This window comes from Pleurodeles waltl, chromosome 2_2 (assembly GCF_031143425.1).
Source record: "Pleurodeles waltl isolate 20211129_DDA chromosome 2_2, aPleWal1.hap1.20221129, whole genome shotgun sequence".
Taxonomy (NCBI): Eukaryota; Metazoa; Chordata; class Amphibia; order Caudata; family Salamandridae; genus Pleurodeles; species Pleurodeles waltl.
In genome coordinates this window covers 1,146,658,842-1,146,683,374 of record NC_090439.1, presented here as the reverse complement: position 1 = coordinate 1,146,683,374, position 24,533 = coordinate 1,146,658,842, and the positions used below count along the sequence as shown (strand labels likewise).

General features: G+C 48.2%; 1 protein-coding gene across 1 annotated transcript in view; it reads left to right on the top strand.

Annotated features, from left to right (window-relative positions):
- Nucleotides 1-732: 732 nt before the first annotated feature.
- The window catches only part of LOC138278794 (uncharacterized), a 344,627-nt gene continuing 320,826 nt past the window's right edge, over nucleotides 733-24,533 (top strand). The window contains exons 1-2 of the mRNA XM_069219314.1: nucleotides 733-817; nucleotides 4,184-4,263. Of these exons, the coding sequence (XP_069075415.1) occupies nucleotides 4,185-4,263 (79 nt within the window). The 5' untranslated portion in view covers nucleotides 733-817; nucleotide 4,184. The remainder of the gene's footprint in view (nucleotides 818-4,183; nucleotides 4,264-24,533) is intronic.

Here is a 24,533-nt window from a genome sequence, read left to right as displayed (position 1 = left end):
GACATTGATTTAATGTTTGTACTGTGTGACTTTGAGTTATGATTTACCTGTATCTACAGTCCCCCACATCTAAGGGAGTGTGTGGCTGCTGGTCCACAGCAACCAATGAGTGTCAAACGCAGAAGGGGTACCTGGCTCAGTTGCTCAGGATCCATAGTAGGTTGGCAATGTCACATCAGCAGTAAAAGGCCCCAACCACCACGGTCGGGCCCAGTAGCCCCTGCATGCCCCGTGACCCTCTGAAAAGGGTTCTGACAATCCCCTTTCAAATGTATTTGCCAGTGGATTCACAATGTAAAACTTCATCCTATGGTATTTGACATTGGGTCTGCATAAAAATTATAATAATGAGCCTTAGAACAACTACACATGTATGTTAATGCAACTGCTGCCCATTCAAATGCCTCAAAAGTTCAACTAATGTATGAAACCAGAACTATGAAGCCACCTTACTATTGGTCCCACAAAGAGCAGGTAGTACGTCCCTCTAGCACTTGACCAAGGCAGAATAGCTGACATCTTACCCACAGAGGTGGTGTGTAAAACAGACTGTCCTAGGCTTTTCTGGAATAGAGATGTGTATTTTGCCCATATACCAGTCCTTACTTCGGCTCAAAGAGGGAGGCCAAAGCAATAGCTAGGAGAGTGTCTTGGCAGAACACCTAACCGGTAAACACACCCCGTAATTATTAGGCAAATGTTTGTGTGCTGATGTGTTTGAAGTGGTGATTCATTTTGTGCAGTAAGAAGAGAACAGTGCAACAAAAAGCAGCCTCTTGTGCTCTGACTCTTACATTCTTCTGGAACTGAACAGCAGGTGGGTCTTCTATCGACTACAATCGGGGTTGTGTTTCTCCACTTTGTTTTTTAATCTTGAAGAGAGCATCTTACATCATCACATGGTCACTGTCGCGAACAGTTGTTAAGAGGGATGGGTTATATATGCCTTCTGTGTCAGCTGGGTCCATGCTCAGCCATGACTGTGTCGAGTTGTTTACTCCAAAGATGCCAATTACAGCACTTGCTGCTGCCAACCGGGATCTTTGCTCCATCTGACAGGCTCTTCTATCTGGTGATCCTTGGAGTTTACTTGGTATGAATAGACCACCAAATTTAGGAATGACCAGAAGACCATGCTTTAGCCCCAAGCACTCCCTGAGAATGTACTCGAAGATCTGCCCGAATCCCCCGTTCTGTGTCATAGGTATCTCTGCCTCTAGTTCTCTTCCATCGATTGTCAGGACTTTTCCCTTCTTTTATCACTATCTGGTTGTGGAATGTTCGTTTTGGATAGAAAAGTTAACCTTACCCCGCTTACATCACTGCCTTCCAATGGTTCCTTGCATTTCTCTATTCTGTTTTGTAGAAACATGACTCTGCCTCTAGAGCAGACTTCTTCCCCTGTCTGAGTCACTAACAGAGACCAGGCCCTCCAAGCCTGTATGAAAACTTGACCATTCCATTCTATATCAGGAGGTGTAGATAGTGACAGCGAGGCACGTGGCAGTGGCATTGGGGCCCAGGGTCTTTTTAAAGTCCTCCCTCACATGTGGCTGTTTAGCAGTACTAACCAGGGCATAGGGGATCTGTTTCATTGTTTGCCTTGGGTTCCCTGGTTCCACCATAGGCCACCATGTCACATTTTAGAAATGCAATTCCTATGTTCATGACTGATATCCCCGCCCTTCACTACAAGTCCATTATTGAAGAAACAAGTTTTAAATGAATTTTAGGAGGGGAGGGAATTTAAGCATGATTTAATATTGTATAATAAAATGTATGGCCCTGGTCATTTACATTTGGCACTAAGCCAGTGCCAGAACCGGCAAACTGTTTATTTATTTATTATGTTCAGAGTTGAGCCATCCCATTTTCATAAGAACAATGCCGGCTTGGATTATGGTTTGGATTACTTACTGATAACCTTTATAATTGGATAATATGTGTTTATGACCCAACTCTCTTGTGGTTTTCTCCATTTTCATGGAGATCTTCACCCAGACATTTTGCTTGCTTTCCTTGAAATCTCAGTGATGTGGTAACTTCCGTTACCAGCCCCACTGGGATTAATGGAGCCCTCGTCAATATGCCCTATGTCCTATCACTGCTCTGTAACCCTGGGAACCCACTCACAGCCCACTCATGACAATGTTTTCTGCTGCCGTCACACACTCGTTTTAAGTACCCGGAAGCAGTGGGCCCTTTAGGGACAAAACCCTCACCTGCCCCAGGAACATGTTTGTACCATGGAGTCAAGCCCACAGCCTGTGTGCATAGGTCCAAAGATGACATTTTACCTGGGGTCATGCCGGTTCAAGAGAAATGTTTATGCCCTGTTTGTGACAGCATTCATTACTAATTTGGGAGGGGGCAATCCTTCTAACTTAATATGGGGCCTGATTTAGATCTTGGTCCCGCTGCCAATTTTCTGTTGAAAAACGTATCTGCCACCTTGGCGATCCGCCTCTCCAATTTAGATGTCTTGGATCGCAGGCAAAAGGGAGCCTGAGTCCCACCGACTTTGTCAAGAATTTTCAGCCACCTCAACAGCAGCAACAGCAGGAATAGGGTCTGACAGAGGGACACCAGACACTGTTACTGCCGAGCAGATATGGATGTGCCTTATCACCAAGCCAGCTGTAGCAGTTTGACCTCCACACCTGAGTTGATGGAATGGAGGGGAAATGGGGTACAAACCTACCTTTTTTCCCCATTCCACTTCCATTTTTGAATGGACAAGACTGGGCTGACCTTCCGTCACTACTGCCGGACTTAAAGGTAGAGAACCAAAATTGGTTGTGTACGTTTCATGGTCACCACATATGAGCTCAGGGCCACTGAGGTCATACACATGTCACGATAATATTTAGAATTATTGTGTCATGCATATGTCAGAAACACATTTGTGTGGGACATGGATGGGGACACACTGGTACATGACACATATCGCACACATAGCTAATTGTCATATTGGTGTCAGTATTCATTGCCAAATAAATGCTGACACCACAGTGGCGTTACATTCACACCTGTCTACTGTGATTCATTACTTCTATAAGTGTATGCAATTCGATTGGCTGGTTGAGTTGGTCAGTGGGTGACGTTGTTTCTGTATGTGAGCCACTGGAATGTGAGTTCAATGTTGTTGTGTATGTTTGGTTGTATGTTGTGTGCAACCTATAGGAGAGTGTTGTTTGGTTGTCATTGTGATGTGTGAAGCTGTGCTTGTGTATGAGTGTGTGTGGATGAATATGTAGTTTTGTCATTTGTTGTGGTTGTGTTGTGTGTGGGTGAAGTGTCAATAATGTATGTGTGTTGTGTCCTGGATATATGGCAACGTGTGTTTTTGATGTACATGATATGTGGTGGTAGAACGACAATGGACTACAGTGTGTTTGTGGTGTGTTTTGTGTTGTGCAAGGGGACACAAATGGCTAAGGTACAGTGTGTATGCATGACTTAACTCTATTCCATTGCTGCTGCCATTGTACAATGTCCATTGGGTCCAGCAATGGGCTCCCTCCATCAGCAATCCACCTCCAGTACAATGGCTGCAGGACTGTAACATCTAAATAGGGTCAGCCGGAACCCGCAAGCCTGACGGCTAGGAAGGGCACTCCATTGTTGCGGTCTGTGGCTCAGCCACAATACATCTGAATACGGTGAGCGGAATACCGTCAAATTGACAGTGTTTTCGGGTCCGACGCCCCCACACAGATCTAAACCAGGACCATAGTGTTTTTATGAAGGAAATTCAAATGAAGGCAAACTAAAATACAACTGAAAATTAAACTATATGCCACATGTGACTAAAAAAATGGAATATAATAATTTGTCAAATTCAGAGGCGTCTTGTTTTTTAATTATGTTTATCACACTGAAGAATCAGTTAATATTTTTAACAGTATGTAACATGTTGAACATTTGTATGGAAACCATGAGCCCATTTCATAGTCACCTCTCAGTAGAAATGAAAAGTGAATTGAAGATGACAAGCAGTGCTTTCCTGCATGTGCTGTTCATATTTGTCATAGATGCTTTAGGCTTACGGTAAAATCTAAACAATAGCGATACTGTACAATTTTCAGTTGCTTACTGCTTGAAGTAATTCCTTACAATTTATCAGTTTCAATGCATTTTAAATGATTCCAATGTTTGTCTAACAATCCTTTTTATCCCATAGGATGAAGATAGTTCTGAGTCTCCTGCTTTTGGTTCTTGTAATAAATCAAACACTCCAAAGTTGTAAACCACCACCTGCAGGTAAGGAGAGGTTACAGTTACACTGGGAAATGCAAAATGGCTTGTACAGTGGTTGCCTCTGTTGGTGTAACAAATGGTGTTGGCATAGTAATTCAATTTTCTCTCACAAAATGTAGAAATGGAGGCACTGCTTATCTGTCTTCTGAATGCATAGAATGGGGGAAGAGGGAAGGTTCTTCAGGAGAAGATTGTTGTTACTGACAAAAACGTTCAAATACAGTTGTGTTGTGGCCAAAATGTGTAGATAGATGAAGTAACTCTGTATTGATGCCTGTCTCACTGGCTACACACCCTCTAGAGGAGTTTTCCTCAGTTTTATGTATGTAATGCATCTTGGGATCACGTCTGTACATCTCTCCTCAAGAGGGATGGGAATAAAGTTGTTAAAAGCGCATCTTGCAAAACAAGAAACTCAAAGACCATTTTGTCAAGGAGAAAGTCTTTACTCCCAATCACCATATCCTTTGATAAAATAACGAATAGAGGGAAGATGAGATAATGGTTATTTACTCCGCCTGCCCGTCTGAAGTAACTAATACAGAGAATGCAGTTTTCTGTGAAAATCAAGACACAAACAAGAATACGTTTTAAGAGGATTCCTTAAGAAATGTCAAGGATTAGATTCAGATCCCAAGAAGGCATCATAAAAGTCACCAATAGACACTTTCTCTGAAACCCATTATGCAATCTTGAAAAGTGACCTTTGAAGATGGTATATTTGTAGGTTACCATTCACAATTTTCAAACACCATACGCAAAAGAGCATCACACACCTTTCCTTACAAGTCATAGGAGGAATGAATTATCCTTTCAAGAGCTAATCAGGTAGGTGCATTGATGTTGAACTGGTTTGTAGCATCTGGCCCTTGCACTATAAAAATAGAATACAGAAGCGGTCACATAGACATGTAGCTCAGCTGCAGAAGATCTGAATACCAGGGGCTTCCTGCTCCGCCTGGCACAATCAAACTGGAGTGCACTTGCTGTCTTATCTTTCAACCAATTATCTGAATAAGGGGAATCAAAAGAAATACATAGTGTAACTCGAACAGGTAGCTTAGGCTCAATAACAACTCCTTGGTGCTTTGTGCATCATCTCTCTCCAGTCACTGTGTAAGGAGGCGACGTTGTCTTTGGGGAGGCTCTGGAAAGATTTGCAGTGAAGATTTCTTCCTTTGGACATTGGCTCTTTGTTGGAAGCCGAAAATGTCTAGAGGGCCAATGCTGCAGGCTGTACCTGACGAGCAGTCCACGAGGGCAGATGCATTAATTGAGAGAGAAATGACTGAACAGGATTTGCTGCTGTGGAGAAGAACGTACCATAAGCTACAATGGAGTCACACCGACTTGTGCAGCAACTTCGGTGCATCAGCAAGCATTGTAGGTCCAGGACTTCTGTTTGTTCTTAGGCCACTTTTTGGTTTAGCGTTAGGCAGGAGCAGCACCTGAACACCACAGCCAAGGTTCCAGGACTGGAGGACCACCACTTGAAAGGGGTTAGGACTCACTCCAGCAGAGGCCAGATGCAGGGTGTCAAGGACTCAGTAGTTTATGTTGATGTAGCTTACACAAGCAGCCTTCAAGCTAGCCCTTGAAGTCACTCTGGTAGTCCCGGGTTCAAGCAGCAAGTCAGGCCTCAAGAAGTGGGACAATCCCTAAGTAAGTAAAGCTGACCTCAAGCAGCAGGGTACTAACCTGGTAGCAGCAGCCAGTCCTCTGACATGCAAGGTGGGCCTTAAGCAGCAGGGCAGACCTCTTGGGTACAAGGAAGTACTTTTGAAGTCCTTCACTGGACCAGGAGAGTACTAACAAGCTGGCCTGAGGGTTCAATCTTTATTCCTGGTGTCATCCTTTAAAGTGGGGTGATTTCTTAGGCTACCCCTACTTCTAGTTCTTGAACATTATTTCCTTCCCCCACTGGGGCTCCATGAAGTCTGGGGTAGCAAAAGACTAGTGTTAGGTTTCTTTTTGTGTTCTGTAGGCAAGCTCATTTGAAGTTCAAGTGCAACTGGGGCAGGAAACATCTCTTCCCCCACCCATCCTGTAAGGGTGGCCAATATTGCCCAACCTGAGCTATTATGTCTCACTTTCTGGGAGGAATACACAAAGCCTAACAGCAGGGTCATGTGCACCAGGACTCAGGCAGCAGGCACCAAAGGGATAGCACAAGAAAATGACAAATTTCTTAAATTGTCATTTTCTGAATTGTGGCTTATAATCTGACTTTACAATTAGAGGGGATTTTAAATTGAATTTCATTGGAGTCCAAACATGAAATTCCTACCTGTTTCCAGCAAAAAATTAGCACATATATGCAATAGGTTTAACCAATGTTATCCTATGGGAGAGCTAGGCCTTACAGTAGTCGAGAACATGTAACTGTTGGAAATGGCCCTTTCTGCAGGGTTATCCCCAAACATTTTACCTTTCTTCTTATATTTTTCTGACCCTCTTTTTGTTGACTTTAGGACTCTGGGCACTTTACCACTACTAGTAAAGTGTTAAAGTGCATGTGCTCTCTCCCCTAAAACTTGGAATAATTGGTTTTCACCTATTTGACTTTTTAATTTACTCATAAGTCCTTTGTAAAATGTTATACCATATACCCAGGGCTTGTAGATTAATTGCTACTAGTGGACCTGCAGCGTAGATTGCACCACGCACAGAAGTACCTTTTCCAACTTGTCTCAGGCCTGCCACTGCAGTGCCTGCATGCACAGTTTACTGCAACATTGGCTTGGCAAGTAAAACTACTTGCCAAGGCCTAAACCTCCTATTTACTACACCTATGTCATCCCTGAGGTAGGCCCTGGATAGCCCAATGGGCAGCGTGCTGTGTATGTAAAATTGAGGGCATATATTTAAATGTGTTACATGTCATAGTAGTGACAAACATCCTATTTTGTTTTTCACTACTGTAAGGGCTGCTCCTCTCATAGGTTTGCATTGGGAATTCCCTTATATATGTCTAAGTGGTAATTTCTGATCTGTGGGATGTAGCGTGGGCATGTTTGGTATGTTTGCAAAAATCCGGATTACTGCTGTGAGTGGATTTTACATTACTATTTTAGAAATGCCACTTTTAGAAAGTGGCCGTTTCTCTGTGCATATAACTCTTTGCAGCCTGACTCCAATCCATGTCTGGGGCAGAGTGACAGCTCCACTTGGTACATACCTTCCAGACAGCCATCACACAGGAGGGGCTGATTGTGACAATAGAGGCATTTGCATCCTGATAGACATCCTTAACTAGGGAAATGGAGGGTCAGTCCCACCTTAAATTTGAATAGGCCGTGTCCTTCCCTCACACAATGTGCTGATAACCCCCTACTGATGTCAGAAGACAGGACTGAGTTGAAAGGGTGTTGTTCTTCACTTGAAAGGACTCTTTTGAAGTTAACCCTGAAAAAAGGCACTTTTGACGATACATACAAGGGCTCTGGCCCCATGATCTTTAGAGCACTTTTAGAACTGGGACTGAACCTGTCAGAAGGACTGCTGGACTGCACAAAGGACTAATGTGTACTGCTTTTCTGCATGTTGCCCTGCTGCCAGCTGTGCCCTGATATTGGACTGCCAAATCGCTATCAGGAGAGATCACCAATGGTGATACTGGTTTTACTGTGCTAGACTGCCTCACTACTATTGCCTGATTTGTGCCTATCCAAGTGCCTCCCAAGGAGCCCAGTGCAGGGGCTGAGCTGTTTCCTGCTCCTTGGTTTGCTTAGCTTAGCTCATGAAGAGCGCTTTCCTTGTTTTCTGGGTGCTTTTTTTTTGCATTATTTGCACTGTGCCTGAGGTTCGGTGCTTCCCATCGTAGAGCAGTCTCTGTGTGCCCACTTCACTAAGGAGGCCTGGTGTGGAGGGAGCACGGCCCCTTCTGCATCAATAAGGGGACTCTTTGCCTATTCCATGTGAATCCCCAATGCCCTATGCAATGCTAGCATTAACACACACTGCCGAAGAGGAGAGTGGTGCAGGAGCTGTGACTGAAGACTTCCCCCCAGCAAGGCCTCTCCACCGTGGGTCACAGCTTAGAGTATAAGGTTGCCACCCTTTCAGTGGATGTCAGCAGCTCTCCCTCCAGTGGCCACTCATTATCTGTCGCGCCTTGACAAGACGAAGAGCAGCTGGAGCGCCAGTTGCTCTCACAAGGAGCAGTGAGTGTCAATCATAGCAGCTGTTCTGCTCCCGGACTCAAGCAGAGCCCACATGTAAAGACACTGAGAGTGCGAGGGGGACCAGTGGTGATCTCCCCACTAAGTTTCAGTCTGTGTGTGCCGCCCCTGCTAGGACTCACCTTGGGGGCACTTATTTGGTTTATGGCCTTGCGGAAAGCAACGTCATTAGGAACAACACTGGGATACCCGATTTATCCTACTACGAGAACCGGTGCTTTTGCACTGTGTTCAGCTGGCCTAATTCAGATCGGACCCACCAAAAATAGCCGTAGTCAGCCTAGTACAACCACAGGGGAGGGATAGCCTGTGTTTTCATGCTGGAAGGTATTACGAATTAAGGCCCTCATTACAACCGTGGTGGTGGGTTTTAAAGCGGCGGTAATACCACCAACAGGCCGGCGGTAAAGAAATGAGATCACAACCAGGGCGGAAACCGCCAACACACAGCCACTTTAACACTCCGACTGCCACTGCGGTAGCAACAAACATGCGGCGGTCACCGCCAACAGCCAGGTGGAAGACAATGTACCGCCCACCCCATCACAACCCATCAATCCGCCAGCTTTTCCAGGGCGGTACCAATGCCATCAAAAGCACAGTAGAAGCAGTGTTTGGAAGGGAAACCACTCACCTCTCGACACTCAATGAAGAACCAGGATGCCATGGAGCCCAAGTTACAGGTCCTGCCCATGCTGGTCTACCTCCTCATCTACCAGGAATACCAAAGATGGTGGCGACGACCACGGTGAGTACTGCACCTAATACACAGGGGAAGGGGAGAGGAAAAAGAGAGTGACACACACACGCAACACACAACACCCCCACCCCACCCTCACCTACAACACCATACACACAAACACATGCAACAACATTACATTTACACCCCATAACCCCCTTGAAGAACGCTAGGACAAATGGAATAGAGTTAAATCAGTGATATTATAGAAATAGGCAGATATACATCAGATTTTTAAAAACAGTAGTTACAAAAATATATAATATGTACAGAAGGCCGTACATTATCCATTCAAAATGTTAGTGGGCCACTGGGCCAAAAATCATGGGCCAAGCCCACACTTGACTCTTACCTCAATACGGAGAGAACCCTGCAGGGGCATCAGTTCAAAAACACACAGGCACCTCAGGGGGATGGGGAAGGGGGGCACCTCAGCCGGAAGATGGCACTACACCACTGCTCCTTGTGGGGGCTCCATGCCCACAGCGATGTCCTGGGGAGTACAAGGTCACAGTCTCTCAAGTGGGTGGTCTGCCCACTGCTTTGTCCTGGGGAGTGCAAAGGCACAGTCTCTCAAGTGGATGCCTTCTTCCACTGGTTCTGGAGGGGGCTCTGTGCCCAATGTGCTTCATCCTGCTGAGGATAGGGTGAGTGGATGCATATCTCCATTGGTTCTGGAGGGGGCATTGTGTCCATTCTGCTTCATCCTGCCAAGGAGGGGCTGAGTGGATGCATATTTCCACTGGTTCTGGAGGGGGCTTTGTGCCCAGTCTGCTTCATCCTGCCAAGGAGGGGCTGGATGGATGCATATCTCCACTGGTTCTGGAGTGGGCTTTGTGCCCAGTGATGCAGCATTTGGGGTGTGCCAGTTCACATTCCCTCACCTGGGTGTCTGAGGCACGAGATTTGCAGGGAACAGGTAGCATGATAGTAAATAGAGGCAGGGCTAGACTCCATCCTGCGGTGCCTAAGGCTGCTAACTATTGGTAGTGCTGGTGCTGGTAGGGGTGCTGCCAGTGGTGGTGGTAGGCTCCAGCCTGTCTCCTGCAGCCTTGGACGGCCACTCACTGTGGTTGCTGGTGCTGGTAGTGGTCCTCCTGTCAGCAGTGCAGGTGGCAGTGCTTGCGGCGGTGCTGGCGGAGGAGCTGCTGGCGGTGCTGGCCGTGGTGCAGGTGCCGGTGCTGCCAGTGGCGGAGGTAGTCTCCAGCCCTTCTCCTGCAGCCTCAGACGGCTGCCCACTGGGGATGCTGCTGTTGACAGTAGTGGTGGCAGCGGTGGTGCAGGTGGCGGTGCAGGTGGCGGTGCTTGCGGCGGTGCCCACGGCAGGGCTGCATGCGGTGCAGGTGGCAGGGCTGGCGGTTCTTCTGGTGGACACCAGGCCTTCAACTGCAGCCTACGTCATCTGAAGTGCCCTGCCTTGGATTTTCTGCCTCTTCCTCATCTTGGCAGATGTTGTTGTGACCTTGGCTCTGACAGCTGGAGTTTTGGAGGAGGCCTTCCTGGGTGGGTCGTGCTCCTTGCCCTTGCTGCACGCTGGCCCCTTCTTCACCTTGGCAGGTGGAGGAATGGTTTGGTGTTTTGCAGGGGTTGGTGGTATACTGGCTGGCCTGACAGGTGCCCCCTTTGAGCCTCTGGGAGTTGCAGGAACCACAGTGGATGCCGACTTGGTGGCTGTGGTGCTGGCCTGGGTTCTGGACACCCTGACCCGAGGGGAAGGACGGTGGGGAGGGGTAGGGAACAGGTCAATGTTTGCCAGGAAAAGCTTCTTAGACACACTGGGACGGGAAGAGGGAGAGGGTTTGGGAGGGGAGGAAGAGAGAGTAGCTGTAGGAGGTGTCTGTCTGCTGAGTTTGGGTGAAGGTGCATGTGCTGGATGCTGTTGTGAGGTGGATGGCTGTTGGGTGTGTGTACTTTGGGAGGAGGGGCCACAGACACAATGGGTGAGGACACAGGGGATGTGTGCATGGTTGTGGTGTGGTGACTGCCAGTGAGGGGTGAGTAGTGATGGGCGTGCAGGTGATGGAGGTAGTGGATGAGGATGTAGTGCATGCAGGTGTGAGTGGAGACGATACTGCGAGGGAGGTGGACGAGGAGGAGGAGGGGGACACAGTGGAGGCAGTGGATGTTGGTGTATCTGCATGGGTATGATGCTTGTATGAGTGCCTGTGGGATGATGTGTGGTGCTTGTGTTTGCCTGAGTCACTTCTGGGTGTTGATTTGGGTGAATGCTGGTCTGAAGGTGTGCTTGGGATAGGCTGGGGTTGAGGGGATTCGGACTGGGTAGAGGAAGTTGGAGGGGGAGGCTAGACACAGGGACAACGGCTGCCATCAGTGCTGAGTCCAGAGCCTGAAATGCTCTCTGTTGGGCTGCCACGCCACAATGAATTCCCTCCAGGTATGCATTTGTTTGTTGCAAATGCCTCTTGACACCCTGGATGGCATTCAGAATGGTTGACTGCCCAACAGTGAGGGATCTCAGGAGGCCAATAGCCTCCTCACAGAGGGCAGCAGGGCTGACTGGGGCAGGGCCTAAGGTGTCTGGGGCGAAGAAGATGCCCACCCTCCTGGGTGTGTGGCCATGGGAAACATGCTGAGGGGCTGCTGGGAGGGCTGTGCTGGTAGGAGGGGTGGTGGCTGTACCTGTTGTTGGGGTGGGCACAGAGGTGTCCACCACCACCAGGGAGCTTCCATCGGAGGAGGAGTCGCTGTCTGTGGTCTCCACTCCTGTACCCGTTGTGGTAACCCACTCACCCTCCATCCCCCTGGTGCCCTCACCCTCTGTGGATTCGGCCTCCAGGCCCATGTGGGATGCAGCTCCCTCCGTCGCCGGTGCCTCTGCTTCTCTGCCAGATTATGCTAATGCACATAAGGACAGGGTGACAAAACAAAAAGGGGGGAGAGCAGAGGATACACTTTGTCAATGCCAGCAACACCACTACCGTTGGCATACACAACATACAGGGAGCAGCCCTATGCACTAGGCCATGCCCAACCAGTTACTAAGATAGTCACCAGCCCCTGGGGTACAATGCCTAACGTCATCAGCTGCACCCCAGAAACCTACAGGACCCTGCCCAGTAGTAGATGTCCACAAACACTATCGGGGTAGGAGTGCTTCAGATCCTGCCCAACAAGGGACCTACCCTGCCATCTTCACCCTGGCCCAGGGGCACCCATAGACCACACCCCCCACCCAGGTAACTCTTAACGTGTGCAAAAGCAGGAGTCAGAATCTGTACCCACCCCCTTGTGGCTGCTGAGATGCCTTCAAGTGCCCATCCAACTCCGGATAGGCCACCACCAGGATGCGGAACATCAGGGGGATCATAGTACGACGGACACCCCTTCCTTGTTGGGAGGCCCAGCCCCAGCTGGGCCTCCTCCGTCTTCTTTGCCCAGCGGCGCAGGTCGTCCCACCTCTTGCGGCAGTGGGTGCTCCGCCTGTCAAAGACCCTCAATGTCCGCACCTCCTTGGCGATGGCACGCCAAATACCCTTTTTCTGGTAGGCGCTAACCTGCAGGGAAAAGACAGCACGAAAGGGAATTAGTCAACCGTCCGGACCGTCACACTCATGGCCCACCAGGTCCCTCCCATCCCCTGACGCACATACATTGACCACCTTACATACTGCACTCTGGCCGGACGCCTATGCCCCCCCCTACATGTGGCTTACATACACAGCACTCCATACATTCATGGCCCACGCATCATGCTCACAGTGTACTCACCTGTTTGTCTGGAGGACCGTAGAGTAACGTGTACTGGGGTAGGACCCCATCTACCAGTTTTTACAACTCCTCCGCATTGAAGGCAGGGGCCCTTTCCCCAGACACATGAGCCATGGTCAATTCCAGACACAGGTCACAGCAGCACTTGCAGTGTAGGTCCTCTCCTGTTGAAGGTCAGGTAGCAATTGAGTGAATAGATAGAAAATGGTGGTGACATCTGGGGCGGTGCGTACCGTCACCGCCGACGTACATCATCATTGTCTCCTGGAACCCACAGGGCCCAATGATAACCAATGCGAAGTTGAGCGGCGGTCATCAACCCCCTACCGCAACGGCGCACAACGCCAGCGCAATTACCTCATTTCCACTTGTCCCTCCTCACAGTTCACGCATCCGCCATTTCAGGGGGGCACAGGGCATGGCACCCAACTGCGTCACAACAGACACTGGCACAGCAACTGATTGTTGCATTCACATTTTGTTTCTGTAAAGTAAAGAAATCAGCATTAGTGCAATAGATGTGGTAATTTGACACTCTGCTCACCATTCTTTTCCATAGGTTTCAATCGCTGAGGCTGAATATGAGATGGCAGCACCCTCAGGTGTACAGACTCCTGGTGGACCTTGCGACAATGGAGGACAGACACATCATCATTACATACAGACTTGATTGTTCCACAATCCAAGAACTGTGTGCCAATGCTATCAGCCAGCCCACAGGCATCCCCCCTCTAGTGCAGGTCCTATCAGTGCTCCATTTTCTGGCAAGTAGTTCCTTCCAAACAACAGTGGCCATGGCATCAGGGATGTCTCAGCCAATATTCTCTAATGTGTTGACCAGAGTGTTGTCAGCCCTGCTGAAACACATGTGCAGCTACATCGTGTTCCCCCAGGTGGAGGATTTGGCCACAGTGAAAGCTGACTTTTATGCCCTGGGTCATATCCCTAACATCATTGGTTCCATTGATGGTACACATATGGCATTTGTCCGCCCCCAGAGAAATTAGCAAGTTCTCAGGAATAGAAAAAGCTATCACTCTCTGAATGTGCAGATGGTGTGTTAGGCAGACCAGTATATCTCCCATGTGAATGCCAAATATCCTGGCTATCTGCATGACTCCTTTATCTTGAGGAATAGCAGCATCCCATATGAGATGGGCCAACTCCAGAGGCACTGGGTGTGGCTAATAGGTGAGCCTAAGGTCCCCACACACTATGAGTAGCTGTCTGGGTATGGGGTTTTCCCTGAGGGTTAGTGTGTGTCTAACAGTTGCCTCTCGATATTTTCAGGTGACTATGGTTACCCCAACCTCTCATGGCTACTGACTCCAGTGAGGAATGCCAGGACAAGGGCAGAGGAATGTTACAATGAGGCACATGGGCATACAAGGAGGATTATAGAAAGGACCTTCGGCCTCCTGAAGGCCAGGCTCCAGTGCCTACATCTGACAGGTGGCTCCGTGTACTGCTCACCCAAGAAGGTGTGCCAGTTCATTGTTGCATGTTGCATGTTGCACAACCTGGCCTTGAGACGCCAGTTGCCTTTTCTGCCGTGGATGTGCCTGGAGATGGTCTTGTGGCAGCGGTAGAGCCTGTGGACAGTGAGGAAGAGGAGGTAGAGGAAGAATATGTTGACAACAGAAGCAATATAATTCAACAGTATTTCCACTGACACAGAGGTAAGGCATTGTACGTTCACTTTACATTTCAGTTACCTGTTTGACATTGTACAAGGCAGCCTCTTATCCTATGTCTATGGCCACTGACTGTACCCTTTGGCATCTCTATTTTCAGATCCCTGTGCCCCACTCTGGCTCCTGCTATGTGTACTGCTGCCGATCCAGAGGTCATTCCAAAGTTTATTTCACTATACATTTGAGTTGCAATGCTTTGATAAAGTTGTACTGAAACATTTGTGAATCTTTTGACAGACTCCAGATTAGTATTTGTTCCAAGGGTGTTTATTTAGGTACTCATAAGTATGGGGGGATGTGCAATGGGCTGGGGTGATGGTGGAGGAAAGTCCAAGGTAGAGTCCAGTCTCTTGGTATTACAGGTGCATTTTCCAATGGGGCACTGGAAGGGGAGCAATGGCAGCTCAAGGTGGACAGGGTGACAGAGTGGGACAGAAGGGTGACAATCAGGAGAGACTTATTTCCTGGCTGGGGTCTTGGCAATGTTCTCTGGCTTCTGCCTGGATCGCAGGGACCATTTGCGGGGTGATTCTCCTTCTGCAGGGCATGGGGTACTGGTGGCCTGTTGTTCCTGTGGCGGGGCCTCCTGTCCACTAGTGTCGGCGGAGATGGAAGGCTGTTCATCGGTTTGGCTAGTGTCAGGCGCCTGTTGTTGTGCCACTGGCTCCCTCATGGTCTTGGCCATGTCACCCAGCACGCCTGCAAGGGTGACCAGTTTGGTGTAGATGTTTGTTAGGTCATCCCTGGTCCCCAGGTACTGTACCTACTGCAGCCGCTGGGTCTCCTGCAGCTTGGCCAGTATCTGGCCAATGGTCTCCTGGAAATGGTGGTATGCTCCCAGGATGTTGGAGAGTGGCTCATGAAGAGTGGGTTCCCTGGGCCTGTCCTCCCCCTGTCGCACAGCAGTCCTCCCAGGTTCCCTGTTGTCCTATGCCTCTGTCCCCTGAACCGTGTGCCCACTGCCACTGACCCGAGGTCCCTGGGTTTGTGAGGTTGCCTGGGGTTCCTGTAGTGGTGGACACACTGCTGATTGACGTGTCCTGGGGAAAGAGGTATGGGCCCGCTGAGCGGGTGCTGTGCTGGTGTTTCCTGAGGTGGGAGGCTCAGTGGTGGGTTGGGACTGTGGCAGGGGAACCAACTGTCTGTCCAGAGGTCCCTGGTGGGCCAGGTTGGTCATCGTGATTCAGGCGTGCAGAGCTGCTGTCGTCACTGTGGGCTTCTTCAGGGGGGAATGGATGTAGCTGGCACCTCCTCTCTGGTGACGTTGACTAGGGGTCCTTTGGGGATGCAAATGCAGTGTTAATGTATTTGTGTGTGCCATCTTGTGCATGGGTGTGTTTCCCTGTCTGGTTGTGATTTCCCTGTCAGCTTGGCCTTGTGTGAGTGGTGATTTTGTGGACTGGGTGAGTCTCTCTAATGGGCATGCTGTGGTGATGGGTGTCCATGCAGGTCTATGTTGGGAATCCATGCTTTGGTGTTGCATGCAGGGCTTGGTATTGGGATGGGTGGGTTGTGATGGTGGGGTATATGTGAGGTGTTGGAGTGATATGTTTGAGGGTAGGGGTAGGCATTTGTGATGGCATGCAGGTTGGGGGGTGAAGTAGTAAAGATTTGACTTACCAGAGTCCAGTCCTCCTGCTACTCCTGCGAGGCCCTCAGGGTGCATGATTGCCAAGACTTGCTCCTCCCATGTTGTTAGTTGTGGGGGAGAAGGTGGGGGTCCACCGCCAGTCCTCTGTACTGCTATCTGGTGTCTTGCAACCACGGAACACACCTTCCCCCGTAGGTCGTTCCACCTCTTCCTGATGTCATCCCTTGTTCTTGGGTGCTGTCCCACGGCGTGACCCTGTCCACGATTCTCCGCCATAGCACCATCTTCCTTGCAATGGACGGGTGCTGCACCTGTGAGCTGAATAGCTGTGGCTCTATCAGGATGATTTCCTCCACCATGACCCTTAGCTCCTCCTCTGAAAACCTGGGGTGTCTTTGGGGTGCCATGGTTGCGGCGTGAGTGTATGTTTGAGGATGTGTGGAGTGATGTGTGAAGTGATGTGTTGGGGTGAATCCTGTGATGTGTGTGGATGGTGTATGGGTGATGGTGTTCTGTGCCTCTGATTGAGTTGGCGCTCCTGGCTTGTGTCTCTCTGTGTTGGCAATCTTTTTTTGTTGTTGAAAGGGTTGCGGGTAATGTGGGTGTGTGTTTTATAATGGTGTGGGTGTGTGGGTGTGGTGTGTGTATGTGTGTCAGGTTTGTGTAGTTTGAATTGTCCAATGTGGTGTAGTTTTGTTAGTGTGTGTATTTTGAGCCCAGCGGTGTGGACCACCAATCGTTTACCGTGATTGAAAGACCACTGCGGTGATTCGTGGGTCGTGATACTGTGGGCGTATTCCTGTTGGCGTAACGGTGTGGGTTTGAATGTCACCAGTTTATCACTGACTGGACTGGGGGACTTGTGTGGGTTTCTGTATAGTGGCGGATTTCTCAGTGAGGGTCATAATACCCGTAGTGTAATACTGCTGCGGTCACGGTATGTTGGCGGCCATCAGCGCAGCGGTAGGCGGCATTTACCGCCATGGTTGTAATGAGGGCCTATGTGTTTCTTTAAATGAGTCTATCTCCCCTGGATTGATGATGTAATCCACGTTTTGTTATATTTTGAGGCCATTAAGAATGTCGCTCTCCTGCTTACTGCTGCATGCATTGAGGCTATTATGAATGTCATATTGATGCCTACGCAGTCAGAACCACAGTAATTGCGTAAGGAGCACTGTCATCACGCTTCAAGTATTTAGGATGACTGTTAGAAATGGGGTCTTTGGTTGGCAGTCAGGTTACCCCCTGTCCAAGCAAGGACCCTCACTCTGGTCAGGGTAAATCACACACAATCCAAATTATCCTGTGCCCACCCTCTGATAGCTTGGCACTGATCAGTCAAGCTTAACTTAAAAGGCAATGTGAGAAGTATTTGTGAAATAACTCATGCAATAGCACAGTATAGCACCACAAAAATATACCACAGTGTTTAGAAAAATATAGAATATTTATCTGGTTAAATGCAAGTCAAAACGATCAAGTGTCTCTTGCAAGCACAAAGTACCTGGTTTGTGTCAAAATTATCCGCAAGGGGCCGCAGAGGAGGAGATGCGTGGAAAACGGGGAGGTGGTGTCGGTTTCTCCAGGTGTACATAGATGATGCCTTGATATTTTTCAACGCAGTCAGGGCCTTCCGTAGATTTCCAGCATGAAGACTTGGATCCTCTTCAGCCTGCAGGGTATTTGGATGACCCGGGGATGATGCAGAGAAATCCTCGGTGTGCAGGACGAAGTCACAGGACCTGCGTCGATCAGGTGGGCGATGCGGAAAAATTTCTGCTGCACGGCAGCTGCTGCGTTGATTCTTCTCACAGGAAGTCAGGCTGCGCCGTTCCGGCTTGGCTATGCATCGATCCAGTGGGCCGTGCATCACAGTTCCGGTCGCAACGCTGGTACTCCTTTGCTCTCCTCTGGGGAGCAGAGCTGCGTCGTTCCGGTTCGGCGTGCTGTGATTTTCCCACCGCGATGCAGGCTGTGCATCGAATTTTCACCGTACTAGGAGTTCTTTGCAGGATGAAGTCTTTTTTGGCCCTGAGACTTCAAGGAACAGGAGGCAAGCTCTACCCAAGCCCTTGGAGAGCACTTCTCAGCAAAGCCAGAGGGCAGCAAGGTAGCAGGGCAACAGCAGGGCAGTAGTTCTTTGCAGAAAAGCAGACAGGTGAGTTCTTTGGGCAGCCAGACTGTTCCTCTTGGAAGGTTGCAGGTTCTGGTTCAGAGTTTCTTCACCAGTGGTTTCTTGTCCAGAAGTGTCTGAGTTGGTAGGGTCAGAGGCCTTGTTTAAATACTCAAATGTACCTTTGAAGAGGGAGAGACTTCAAAGAGTGGCTTAGAAGTGCACAAGGTCCCCTTTCAGTTCCATTCTATCCGTCAAGGTCCCAGTAGGGGGTTTGCAGTCCATTGCATGAAGAGAGGCCACTGTCATTTCAAATGTAAGTATCAGGTCCTCCACCCTCCCACCCCAGGAAGACCTATTCAGTATGCAGATGTGTGCAGGTGTGACTGAGCATCCTGTGTTTGGGGTTGTCTGAGTGAAATGCACAAGGGAGCTGTCAAGTAACCTAGCAAGATGCGGATTGTAAGGCACAGAAGGATTTTTTAAGTGCAGATAAATGCTCACTTTCTAAAAGTGGCATTTCTAAAATAGTAATATTGAACCCAACTTCACCAGTCAGCAGGATTTTGTATTACCATTCGCCGTTCTACACATGACCTTGTTACTCCTTTCAGATCAGCAGCTACCACTCAAACAGTATATGAGGGTAGCCCTAATGTTAGCCTATGAAAGGAGCAGGCCTCACAGCAGTCTAATACAAATTTAGGAGTTCTAAACTACCAGGACATATAAACTATACAGGTATATGTCCTGCCTTTTACCTACATAGCACCCTGCCCTATGGCTTACCTAGGGCCTACCTTAGGGGTGACTTATATGTAGAAAAAGGGGAGTTTAAGGCTGTGAAATTACTTTTGAATGCCACGTCGAAGTGGCAGTGATTAAGGGGCTACTAATGTGGGTGGCACAATCAGTGCTGCAGGCCCACCAGTAACATTTAATCTACAGACCATGGGCACATGTAGTGCACTTTCCTGGGGACTTACAAGTAGATTAAAGAAGCCAATTGGGAATGATCCAATGTCACCATGTTTTAAGGGAGAGAGAATATGTACTTTGGCATTGATAAAGTGCACAGAGTCCTAAAACCAGCAAAAACAGTGTCCAAAAAGTGGATGGAGGTAGGCACAAAGTTAGGGGTGACCACCCTAAGTCTGTCAGGTCTAATAGTGACATATAATATTACCATGTTCCAAGTGTATGTCCTGAAGGTAGCTACTAATAAGGTGTTTTATGTCACTGGTGTTTATTGTGTCATGAGAACAAGCACCATCTGTAAGTAATTATTCTACGTGCATTGTATTTATGATTTAAGTCCGATCTGGGTTTGTGACATACCTCACAATTGAGAAACTTCTTTTTATGTAATCATGTGTGGAGTCTCTTTTGTGGTGCATTTATTGTGTCACTGGTGTGAGTGTTTTGAGCAAATGCTTAACATATGACCTCTGAGGATAAGCCTGACTGCTCTGTGCCATGCTACCAGTGGGTGCGCACAGGTTATCTTTAGTGTGTAACCACTTTGCCCTGACTAGAGTGGTGGGTTCTGCCTGCTGAGGTGCATACCCTAGCCAAACAGAAACCCCATTTCTAACAGTAGCACTTTAAACACACACTTCCTTCTTTTTAAATACAAGCTATCCTGTCTCATGGACTGTTTAGGACCTACCTTAGGGGCTACTAAGGTATTGAAAAGGCAGGTTTAGGCCTGGAAAATGTTTATTTTGCTGGGTTGAATTAGAGGTTTTAAACTGCACTACAGGCATCTATGTCAGGCCTCACATATGTTTCAGTGTTACTTTTGTTGGTGGCAAAATAAGTGCTGCAGGCCCACTACTAACATCTAATTTATAGGCCCTGGTTTCAACAAGTAGCATATAATAGGGACAAATATATAAACTAAATATGCCTATTAGGTGCAAGCCAATTTTACTATATATTAGGGGTACAGCGCAGACACTTTAGCACTGGTTAGCAGTGGTGAAAGTGCATGATTAAAGTGCCAACAAAAGATAATTCAGAAAACAGGAAGATTAAAGGCAAAATGTTTTTGGGTGATCCTGCAGTATGAGCCAAGTACATTATTTACAATCTGATATTGGTCTTTTGCGGATGAATATCACTTGTGGACCATTGTGTTGACCACACTCTTCTATAGCACCCAATTAGTGTTTATCGAGGATAGTCAGCTCAATCAATCAGTTTGTATATTCCAGGTTCCTGACAGATGAGCAGCTGACAACCCAAATATATTATTTATGCATCATGCCCAAAGATGTGTTGCATCCTCAAGCAGTACCTTTAATGCCCCACTGGCTTGCTTATTGGCTTGCTTATTGACAGAGAACATAGGCCCTCATTACGACCCTGGTGGTTGGCGGTAATTTGGGGAAAGGTACTGCCAACAGTCTGGAGGTACCTTTTCCCAAATGATGACATTGGCGGTTTGGCTCAAGCCGAACAGCCAATGTACCACTCCGTCCGCCAGAGTGGTAACAGCTGCTGGGCTGGAGACATTGGTCTCCAGCCAGGGACCCGTCACAATCCTACCCTCGAGATTATCACCCTGCCTACCACCATGGTTTTCATGGCAAGCGTACCGCCATGAAAACCATGGTGGTAGGCACTATCAGTGCCAGGGAATTCCATTCCTGGCACTGATAGGGGTCTCTCCTGCCCCGCTCCCCCTCCGAAGAGTTCTCCCCCACCCTCCCTCTCCTGCCCCCTGCACATTTTTACACGTGCACACACATACACACACACGCATACCCACATCCACCCACGCATGCACACATACACTGCAACACAAACCAACAAACTCTGCCGCACACATGCATTCACAACACACAGCATACATGTCCACTCACATTCAGGTATTCACGCACACATTCAAAGTGACTCACACCCACATGCATGCAATCATTAACAGCCACCCCCACACACAACACCCCCACAGACACACAACACCCCTCACCCCCCTCTCCTGTCGGAGCACTCGACTTACCTACATGCAGGGGGTCCTCCAGCTGGAGATGGGATGCGGTGCTGCTGTCAGAAGCAGCGTCTGCCAGCTAAATACTGCCAGGCCATATCATTGCTCGTGATACGGTAGGCAGTGTTTTGGTGGCGTGGTGCTGCTACTGACAGCAGCGCCACTTTACCGCCGTCTGCCACCCTGACTGCTGGCGATATTCCGCCAGCCTTCTGGCGGAATTCCATTGAGGGTCAGAATGCGGGTGGGTGGCTGGCAGCCACGGCGACAGTATGCTGGTGGCAGTCGCCATGGCGGTAGGCGGCAGTTACCGCCAATGTCTTAACGAGGGCCATAATCTGTTAAGACCTGTACCTGTTGACCTTGAAACCATAGTAGAAAAGAAAATGTTCATGTTCAGGTGCTGCTCGTGGTGAGAGGTCTCAAGTTATTGATCCTGGTGTTCCTTAAGTGAGCACCCCAACCCTGAAGGCTTCTGTTGACTCTCCTAGTAACTAGTGCCATCGTGGTGAGAAAGCCTCCACTGTTGTAAATGTTTATAGGAGAGAACCACCATTCTTTCAATCTGAACATTTGGATGAAATCATCTTTATTACTCTAGTACTGAACTCTGTATCTCCCAATCATTAATACTCTGTAACATGTTGGTCTATGGCTATTTTAAAATGTGTACCCTGTATTACTGTTAGTATAATGTTACGCCCAGCCATGCCTGTCTTTCTAAAATATCACTGTTATGCTGCAGAGGACTATAGCATCAGTGCTCAGCATTATCCAAATATCTGTAGGTGAGTTTAATGTAAGTCAGCGCATAGGAATACTTCGTTATAGGGGAAGTGATGTTCAGTTCTCAGTTTGGCAACCTTAAAAAATGGTAGGTTTTGCAGGTGTGGAGTGCTCTCAACATTTGGTACCTAAGTTTCACATATTTTATTTCATGGTCATAGGATTTACATTCTCTCAACAAGTACTCTTGAAAGGAAAGTCAGGAACAGGATGAGAGCTGCACTCTCCCTAACAAGGTAACTCCCTTTTTTTTTACATTTTCACCGCCATGTTAGACTTCTCCTTCCATGTGCTGTTCACACACAATGGGCTGACAAAAGAGTCAGTAATCAGATTCTGAATGTACAAAATTAATTCAGGTGTTGGACAGGGCCCTCTCTGCAGGGTCACTCCAAATGTTTGCCTTCCTTTGCCGAACCCTTTTTTGTTGTTTCTAAGGACTTTTTGCACTTTAATCCTGCTAACCATTGGTAAAGTGTTTGCGATCTCTCTTCCAAACATGGTAAAATTGGCCTGCACCTGACTGCTATATTTAATTTACTAGTAGGTCTTTAGTATAGGGACTACCTGTTCCCAGGGCTTGTAAATTAAATGCTACCAATGAGATCTAGCATTTATTGTGCGATCCACTAAAGCAGCACTGTAAAACATGTTTCAGGCCTGCCGCTGCAATATGAAGTGCAGTTTTAAGCTGTCATTTCGACTTGACAAAATAAACCTGTGCTGGGCCGAAACATTCTTTTTAATGCTTACAAGTCATCCTAAGCCGACTGGTATTTAAAAAATAGGACATGTGTACTTAACTTTTAAATCAACTTGCAGCAAATAACTCCTAACATTGTTCTTCACTGTGGTTTAGCTAGTTCTCCCATAGACTAGCCCTGGGTTACCTTATTACACTTAATAAATAATAATTTCAGTTTGTGAATAGATTGAGAAATGCTCCTTCAACTCAATAGAAAGCCCTCTTTAATGGTAAAGTCAGATCTTAAGTTATTATTCTGACAAAAGTTGCCATTTTTCTTTTTAAACCAAATGTGCCTTTCTGACAGTGTCCTGGGTAGCATGATTGTGAATGGCTCTCCCATAGTGTGCTATGTAATCCTTCCTGATATGGGGACAAAAAGGACTTGAGTGTTGGACATTTGCAGGGAGGCCTCTGGTAGCTTATGTCCCTGTAGCTTTGGAGTCACATCTGGGGATCCTGGGTTAAAGGCAAGCATGTCCAGTCTTTCTTCTTCAGACAGCAGTGTTGTCTTTCTTCTGAATCTTCCACAGGTCTAGGAGTGTTCTGGTGAGTGGTGTTGAGGGTGCCTCTTTTATCCCCAGTGCCAGTCTGTTGATAAGGGATGCCTCCTTTGTCTAACCTTCCTCCTTCCCTGGAATTGGCTAAAAAACAGAAAGTTCCAGTTGATTAAGTCCAAAGCCTTGATGGTGTGTAGAAAGACCGCCATGACTCCTTATCTGGATTAAGTGGGTGAATCAGCAAAAAGAGGCTTCAGAAATTGTGGGCCATAGTCATTAGTTGAATGAAGCCTGCCTGATCAGTCAGCCCCAGGTCAGACCTTAACAGTAATAGTCTGTTAGCTAGCACCTTGGCCAGAATTTTAGCATCAACATTGATGACAGATAGCAGCCTATAAGAGTCATAAGCGCCCATTATGACAATGGCGTAAAAACCTGCTGCGGCGACGGCAGCCAAAAGAATGTTGCCGTGACTACCATCCATCTGCCATAATATGACCACAGCTGGATTTCCGCCACAAGAAGGGCGGAAATCCGGCTTTGGCCATACTCGCAGATGGCAGTAACGTGGCATTGCTACCACCAGCAGCGCCACGCCAGTAGACCGCCGCCAGCCGTATTATAAAAAATAATTTGGCCTGGCAGTGTTCTGCTGGCAGGCGCTGCTGACTGTCCCGTCCCCTGCAGGAAGAACCCCTGGATCCAGGTAAGTCGGGTCTGAGACAGGGGTGGGGGTTGTTGTGTGAGTGAGTGGGGGTGTGTGCATGTATGTGTGACTGTGTGCGTGAATGCAAGTGTGTGTTTAGTGTTGTTTTTGTGCATGTATGAATGTGTGTGAGTGCGTGTATGAATGTGTGTGAGTGTATGTCTGCGTGTATGTTTTGATGTGTGTGCAGATGTGTGCGTGAATGAATGAATGCATGCATGTATGTATGGGTAGATGAGTATGTGTCTATGTGTGTGTGAATGGGGGGGCTTGGCTGTAGGGAGGGGTTAGGGGGTGATTGGGGGGGCCTCCTATCAAGGACAGGGAAGGGATTCCCTGTTGCTGATAGGGCCTACCCCCATGGTTTTTGTGGCGTTACAAAGACCACGAAAACCATGGCGGTAGGCAGGGTCATTATACCGCTGGCAGCACAATGGCAGGCGCAGGGCGGGAGATTCTTATCTCCAGTCTGGCGGCTACTACCGCCATGGCGG